We start from the raw sequence: 8,244 nt of genomic DNA, 5'->3' as shown, positions 1-8,244 counted from the left end.
CTGTTGGTAATTATGGAAGCTAAAAAATCTGAAACTTCACCATTCTTGGGTTTCGTCCTCTTTTATACTTTTCTTCAGAAAATTCTGAATTTTAACTAGTTTTCCAGCTTTTTTACCTCAGGACAATTTTTGCGCTTTGTCCATATACTTACCTCACAATATGCTACAAGTACCCCACATTTTCCCTACAAAAAGACAAAAAAAAAAACAAAAAAAAAACCACATTTCTTTTAAAAAACCCAGCTTTAGTTGGGTTTTTTGGGGTTTTAATCAAAAAACCCTGGGTTCGTGGGCTTTTTAAAAAAACCCCAGGTTTTTGCCAACCCTGGGGGTTTGTCAGGTATTTTTCTGATTTGAGGAGGGGGGGAGGCGGTCTTAGCAATATTTAGAAAGGATGAGCCCTGCTCTTTGGGGTTGGGTGGGTGGGTACCCCTGCAACCACAAACAACAGTTGCTGTTTTGTCATCTGACCACAAGTATTTTAGGTCCAAATATTTTCAACCTGTTATTCATAAGTCTCCCCCCCCCCTCCCCAAAGAGTGATGGTGCACACACTCAATTGCTTCAAAATACTCCTACTAATCCAAATTTCAAAGAGTCTGCCCCTTGACTCTGTCCTCATTTACGCCAGATTTTTTATTTTTCCAATTTCTGGTATTTCTGCTTATTTTGTAATATTAAAACCTTTTGTCTCCAGAAAAGTAACAAACGTAACTTTTAGCAGTTAGACACAGATCAAAAACATTCAGCACAAGTTTCATTATTTTTGTCTGAAATCCTGTAGCTTCTAGGCTTGGTTTCCTGTTTACAAAAGAGTTGATTGAATATATCTGACAAAAACATGTGCTTCCTAAAGGTCAAATTCAAATACATAAAAATGTGAAAGAGCCAAAATAACTATTATAAAGATAGATGTAAAAACATACGAGGGCACGTTTTTAATTTCGCGGAATGGCGAGGATGGGAATAAGTGATGGGGATATTTTTAGCCATCAGGTGTTCTGTGACTCTTCATTAGTATAAATACCAAGTTTTATCTTAACTGCATCATTAGACGTTGAACAATCGCCAATTAAGCAACCCATTCGAGAAGAAAACTGGAAACATTAAGACCTCTGTAGAGAGGATAAAGATCGTGTATTAGTCCAGATTGTTAACGGGATTGAAACTCGTGTTTATCCTTATGAACCTGAGTCTAAGCAAGACTCCATACAGTGGCACAAAAAAGTTACAGCACTGCCCAGGAAGTTTAAGGTGATACAATCAGCTGGAAACCACATGGCGGCAATCTTTTGGATTCGAAAGGAGTATTATTGATCGATTATAAAGATAAAGGTGTCAGTATAACGGGAGAATATTATGCTTTAATGTTAGAACAGTTTAAAGAAGCAATTAAAGAAAAAAAGAGGAAGAAAAATTGACAAAAGTTGGGTTGCTCCTGCATGACAATGCTCCAGTTCACAAGAGTCTTTCGTTGGCTGCCCTGCACAAAGTAGGCTTTGATATTAAGAATCATTCACGAATAGCCCAGACCTGGTCGCGAGTGAATACTACCTGTTCCTCAAAATGAAAAATAGGAACTTGTGGGAAGAAATTTACAAGCGATGAAGAAGTGAGATAAGCAATTTCAGCATATTTTTTGGTGAAAGATTCAATATTTTTTTAATGCAGGTAAAAACCAATTTATTGATAGATCTAAGAAATGTTTTTGTGTTACAAGTGAATAGATGGAAAAAAAATAACATTGAAGTTTAATTTACTATGTGTGTCCTCCATTCCGCAAAATTAAAAACGACCTCTCGTAGTTTTGATATCTGCTTTTATTTTAAATTGTGAAGTGATTTATTTCTTAAAAGTTTAAGCTTTGTATTTGTATAAATTATTGCTTTATTTTCAGATGGAAAATCATGGACATGTTGAAGCTAAATTTGGAAATGATGAGGAATCAGAAGCTAGTCATGAAGCTGCAGCACCGCAAATTCAAGATATTCAAAGTGAGGAAGAAAGTGTTAAACGTAACTACAGGAGATCTCGACAAAATCAAGAAGTAAAGGACATGCAATTCCAGGCCAGATATGAAGATACAGAAAGTTATGTCGAACAAAGGGCTCACTCTATTGGTGAAGGATTATATTGCACTGACGATTATCAAGATTTGCCTCCACGTTTTAAGAAAAAATTTCTAAGTTTGCTGGAAAGTGTTGGTTTCAAAATTGATCATTCGAAATCCGAGATAGTTTGCTTTTCACCTAACACTAATATCGATTTTGGGAGGCAAAACTCAGAGAGTCATAAAAGTGTAAAAAGTACTGTATCTGTAAATGATACTTCATATCAAAATCAATCTTCTAGCAGTCAATCTCTTTCAAGTCAGGACGACAAAGCCAGCAGGCAGTACTGGTCAGACAATAAATTTGTTGCAACAAATAAACCATTTTATGAAACTTCAAAGAATATTCATTCTAAATCAAATCACTCTGTTGATATAGTTAAAGAACATTCTGATCCTATATCTCAACAACAGAAAGAAACTGATATAAAGTCAGATATAAAATTGAAGGAGAGAAACTGGAATAATAGAAGAGGGAAACAAGGAACAGATTTTAATAATGAAAATCCTTATATCAGGAAAAATCCTAATACTGAATATTCAAACCAACCTGAATATACTTCATCTCATAATCAAAATAAAGGAGGCAAATTCACCAAAGAGGTACACAATGACAAATTTTGCCATCAGAAGAAAAATGAAAATTTTGACAAAGGGTCAAGTCACCAGAAAAGTTTTGGCAAAAGTATTAAAGATGAGGTGCAGAATTTTATTGAACAAAATCGGGATACCACTTCTAATTTAAACTGTCAAACTGTAAAATCAGCGAGAAAACCTCATTCAGCTGTTAGTAACAAAGTTAGGGAAAATTGTGAGGACAGTGATAATATTTATTATTACAAAGCTGGTAAAAATAACTATAAACATGGGTCTGATTTTGCACACGGTAAAGTTCATCGAAATGATTCTTATCGAAGAGCATCCAATACAAGTCAACCAAATAAATTAGATGGAAGTAAAGACTCTAATTCAAGCTTGGAAAATCGTAAGCCCATGTCAAGACAAAACTCAGCTGTGCAAAATCAAAAATCAGACAGTAAAAATGCATCAAATTATTCTGACCACAATTCTCACAAAGCTGCTCAAGTGACTTATAAAGATTCACATTCTAACATTTCATCATCTGTACATAGTAATAAACCTAACTTCAATGCAAATAAGTTTTCTAATAAAGAGTCTTCCACAATTTGTGACAAAGACACTGAGTTCAGGCAAGATCGTGACAAATCAACAAAAGTTCCTCTTATAGACAGAAGCCCTTGTAAAAGTTCATCTGTAGATGCTCGTAAAGAGAATAACAGTCCCGTAAGAAGAGCGAATTTCAATCTGCGAAACAGTCAAAAGCATGAGCAGAATGATTTTCAGTCTAGACAAGATTATGACAAATCATTGAAAGTTCCTCATATTGATAAAAGCCCCTACAAACGTTCATCTATAGGTGCTCATAAAGAGAATAACAGTTCAGCAAGAAGAGAAACTTTCAATCTGCAAAACAGTGAAAGACTTGAGCAGAATGATTCTCGAACTTCTTCTAGGGCTAGTTCGATTTCTGAAACGAATCCAAAGATTGACAAATGTTCTACTTACGGTAATCAAAGAGACAATAGGTATAATAAAAGTAGCACATTTGATGAGAGAAAACCATCCAGGTTGGAAACTCATTCTCCGCCTAACTATGACAAGAACAAAAATAGATCACGGAATGAGGGTGATAAATATTTTGATATTGGGAATTCAAAACCAGAAAATTCAGTTCGGTCTCAACAGGTTTACAAAAGGAATATAAATAAAATTGATAGTTGCTCCAATGAAGCTAATTCTTTGAAAAATTCAAAAGTTTTTTCAAGCTCTAGCTCTCTTATTTCTCAAAATGAGAGGTCTACATCAAAATCCGGTATTGAGAGACCTGTTTGTATTGAAAGAGGTTTTTTCCTGAAGATTAATGTTTCTGAAAATTCGAAAGATGTACAGCATTGGCAAAAATTTTTAAAGAATTTGTTTCATCATGATAAATTTGAAATTGATCACTGTTGTAATTTCTCTGGGACTTTGATTATTAATTTTGAACGGAAAAATAAAGCAGAGGATGCTAGAATCACATTAAAAGGCTTAATAAGCAAATCTAAAAAGGTGAGTATTCCTCATGTTGATAAAGTTTCAAGTTTAAAAACCACCATAAAAAAACCTTGCGATTGTAAAGAGAAAATGGTAAAAGATTTCCGCTCTGATGTAAACAAGTTGGCAGATATTCATGTTGAAAAATATACCGAAAAAATACAAAGAATCTTAAGTCAGTTAAAATCTATCTCAAATAAGGAAATGCAGCTAACTTTAAAGGAAACCGTAAAAACTTTGAAAGATAGTCGAACAGTTTTTGAGAATTATGTAAACAACTTGTATTCTAAGCTAGAAATTGTTGAGACTATGCTTGATGTTCGAAAATTGCGTGTTGATTTTTCTCGTGAATGCAATAGTTTTGCAAGATGTCTTCCTATTTATTCTCAAAAGGAGAAGATTTTAGAGTTGTTAAGATTTTATTCTGTGTCTGTTATTGTTGCAGAAACTGGTTCCGGTAAAAGTACACAACTCGTGGAATACTTTCTTCAGACTGATTTTGCTGCAAGAGGTACAATAATTTGCACTCAGCCTAGAAAAATAGCAGCCATTGGCCTTGCTGAATATGTAAGCAAACAACTCGGATCTTCTGTTGGTAAGATTGTTGGGTATGATATAGGACTTGAGAAAAAGTACTCTGAGGAATCAAAAATTCTCTATGTGACTGATTATTGTTTATTGAAAAGAATTTTAGTGAACAAAAAATTAAGTGGGATATCTTGTGTCATTGTTGATGAAGCTCATGAGCGTACTTTACATACTGATCTACTTCTGAGCTTATTGAAGCTTTGTATTGTTGCAAGACCAGATTTTAGAGTTGTTATAACCTCTGCAACTATTAATCCAACAGTGTTTAGAAACTATTTCTCACTTAAGGATGAAATGATTATTAGCATTCCTGGTCGACTTTATCCAGTAGAAGTAATTTGGCTGGAAGAAGATGTAGATCCAGATTGGAATTACTTAGAAGCATGTGTGAAACTTGCTCATCACATCCATGCTGAAAAAAATAAGGGTGACATTTTAGTGTTTTTAACATCACCTAGTGAAGTAGAAGATGCAGTTCAATTGTTCAAAACTATGTGTAAGAAAAACTCTTTGCCACAACTCATAGGATTACATGGAAAATCAGACCTTAATGAGCAGAGGTTAATATTTCAAAGTTCCATCGATTGTCGCAAGGTCATATTTGCTACTAATTCCGCAGAAACGTCTTTGACTATTCCTGGTATAAAATTTGTTATTGATAGCGGAATGGCTAAAGAAAAGATCTATTTCCCTAGGAAAAATAAAAGTTCTTTAGTTGTTTCCTTCATAAACAGAAGTTCTGCCGAACAGCGTAAAGGCAGAGCTGGTCGAACTCAGCCTGGTGTCTGTTATCGTATGTATAGTAAGAATAATTATTACAATCATATGAAGGAAAGAGCTTTACCTGAATTACTGAAAACTAATATTCAAACTGCAATATTAAAAATCATGGAATTTGGTGTTGAACCGAAAGATTTTGATTTTGTTGAATCCCCACCTAAAGAAGCATTTTCCAAATCTCTAGAATCCTTAGAACTACTAGGTGCTGTTGAAAATAATAAATTGACTGATATGGGAAGAAGAATCAATCAGATGACCATCGAACCAAGGTTAGCAAAATTGGTACTTGAGGGTATTCGAAATGAAATCGGGTATGAAACCATAATTATTGCTTCATTAGTATCTGAATCAGCCAAATTGTTTTCAAGAAATGAATTCAACAGAGATGAAGCTGATAAAATGAAAGTCAAGTTTTGTAAAAAAGAAGGGGACTTGTGGACATTTTTAGATGTTTACAAGCAATGGCAAGAAGTTCCCTGGAAAGACAGAGATGCATGGTGTACAAGAAATTATATTAGTTCTAGAGCTTTAAGAATGGCGTCCAAATCTGTCGATGAAATTTTGAAAAATTTGCGTTTGGACCTTTCAATTCATGTGCTAAAGAGATATAACAATTCAGCGTTTAAAGCAAACTTCCAAAATGTTATTTTCAGTTGCTATTCAGAAAATCTTTGTGTTTTTTCTGGACATCCAAGAGTTGGTTATTTCTCACCTTATTTATCAGAATCATTTTGTATACATCCCTCATCTGCAATAAGCTACCTCAGGATGGAAAATCCTATGTTCCTAGTGTATAGTAATCTGATGGAGACGTCACGGAACTTTATGCTTGATGTAACTCCTCTTTCTGAAGAAATACTCAGAAAGGAATGCGGCAGGGGTGTCTATAAGTTGGACATAGCCATGCTTAAAAGGTTTCAGATTCTGCCTAAAGTTTTGGGCCCATTTGGTGAATCAGTTTTGATCAGACATGTTCTTGGCAAAGGGGGCAGGAAAATTGTAGAGTTAGAATCCATGATTGAAAGGTACACAAGGACTAAAAATTTTAAAATTGATGTTTTAGTTGACAAGGGGGAAATAATTATATACGTTGAAAAGAGATTTCATGAGAAAATTGCCAACTACATAAATGAAATGGTTACGGAAGCACATAAAGAAATGCTCAAGGAAGAAGATACCATAAGAATGCCGAAGAGTTCATCTTATTGCTGTTTGGGGGCTGGAGGTATTATTAGTGATATTATAATGCCTGGAGAATTTAAGGAAATTACTATTGAACTGCAAAATTTCAAAACTGTTAATGAAGTTGTAAAAAAACTGGAGGAATTTGGTGAGTTGCGCTCTTTCAAGGTAAAAAATGAGCACAACCGCAGAAACATTTGCGTTGCTTTTGAAAAAGTCTCTCAAGCTCGTACTGCCTTGTTGCAGTTAAACAAAGAAAGAGGTATTCATTTTGTTAGATCAAATATATTTATTCCTAAGGAAATAAAAAAGTCTCTGCCCTTGTTTACCCTTGATGTATCTTGGTGCCGTCGACCAGTCAGTGGTTATGGTTTTGTTGAATTTAAATCAGAACCAGACTGTGTTATTGCATCTGGAACATTAGCTCGCTCTTCATTTTATATAAATGATAAATACATTAATTTCGCTCCTTCTAAACACAGCCCCAGAGAATTACATATGACGAATCTTCCTGCAATGGTGAACGAAGAGATGATCGAAGCCAAGTTAAAAGAGCGTTTACCAGCTGTTCTAACTGTAAAAAATGTAAACTTAATGAGATCAAAGCAGGATAAACTCACTGAAGAAGATATAGGACGCATAAAATCGAAACTGTTAAAATTATTTGGCAAGTATTCAGCTTCTGACAAAATGATAATTGATGTTAAATATCCGAAGAGCAGTGACGTTTACTGGAGAGCCTTTGTTTATTTTGAGAATATTAAAGATGGAGAATCTGCCTTCAAGCAGTTGAATGGGAAAGCTGAAATAGATTCTTTCCCTGTCAAACTGAAACAGGTTTTGACTTCTCGACTATTTTGTAATCTTAGAATATACAAAGCTGTCGAAAGTGAAATCGAAAAATTTGTTCGGATGAAAGAAAAAGTGTGCGATCAATTTTCTAGTGAATATAACTCAAAAACTGAGAACATTGTAATAAAATTTGGTTGTAAAAACATTTTGGAATTGAACGCAATGCAGCAGACTATTTTGAACTTGATACTAGGAAGGCAAATAAATTGCTTTGGGAACTCAAAGTACCTTTTTCTTTTCAGTCAAAATGGTAAATCATTATTAAAATCGATTCAAGATTCTACATGTACATATATCTGTGTCAATGATTTGAGAAGAATTTTGTCGATATACGGGTCCCATGAGGCATGTAGGGAAGCAGAACTACGAATTCATTCTCTCGCCACAGCTCCAACAACCTGGAAAGTTTTTGACATAAAGCGCTCAAGTATGCCTTCTGGATTTTTGAAAGCCTTGTACAGTAAATATGGTTTTGATTTATATGAATTGTTGAATACATGTAAACTTAAAGTGGCCAATGTAGATGTTGTTGCTGGAACTTTAACTCTGGAGGGTGATAAAGAAAATGTCAAAAAAGTATGTTTCATTTTTTATGTATATTTCTTAAGCTTTCTTTT

The 8,244-nt window shown here is 34.3% G+C and overlaps 1 protein-coding gene across 1 annotated transcript in view; it reads left to right on the top strand.

The window, feature by feature from the left end:
• Positions 1–394: 394 nt before the first annotated feature.
• Positions 395–8,244, top strand: part of LOC129230554 (uncharacterized) — a 50,918-nt gene continuing 43,068 nt past the window's right edge. The window contains exons 1-3 of the mRNA XM_054864958.1: positions 395–418; positions 1,898–3,415; positions 4,448–8,203. Coding sequence (XP_054720933.1) covers positions 395–418; positions 1,898–3,415; positions 4,448–8,203 — 5,298 coding nt within the window. The remainder of the gene's footprint in view (positions 419–1,897; positions 3,416–4,447; positions 8,204–8,244) is intronic.

This window comes from Uloborus diversus, chromosome 9, assembly GCF_026930045.1.
Source record: "Uloborus diversus isolate 005 chromosome 9, Udiv.v.3.1, whole genome shotgun sequence".
Classification (NCBI taxonomy): domain Eukaryota; kingdom Metazoa; phylum Arthropoda; class Arachnida; order Araneae; family Uloboridae; genus Uloborus; species Uloborus diversus.
Note: the sequence above shows the minus strand (reverse complement) of the source record. Positions and strands in the feature narration are given on the sequence as shown.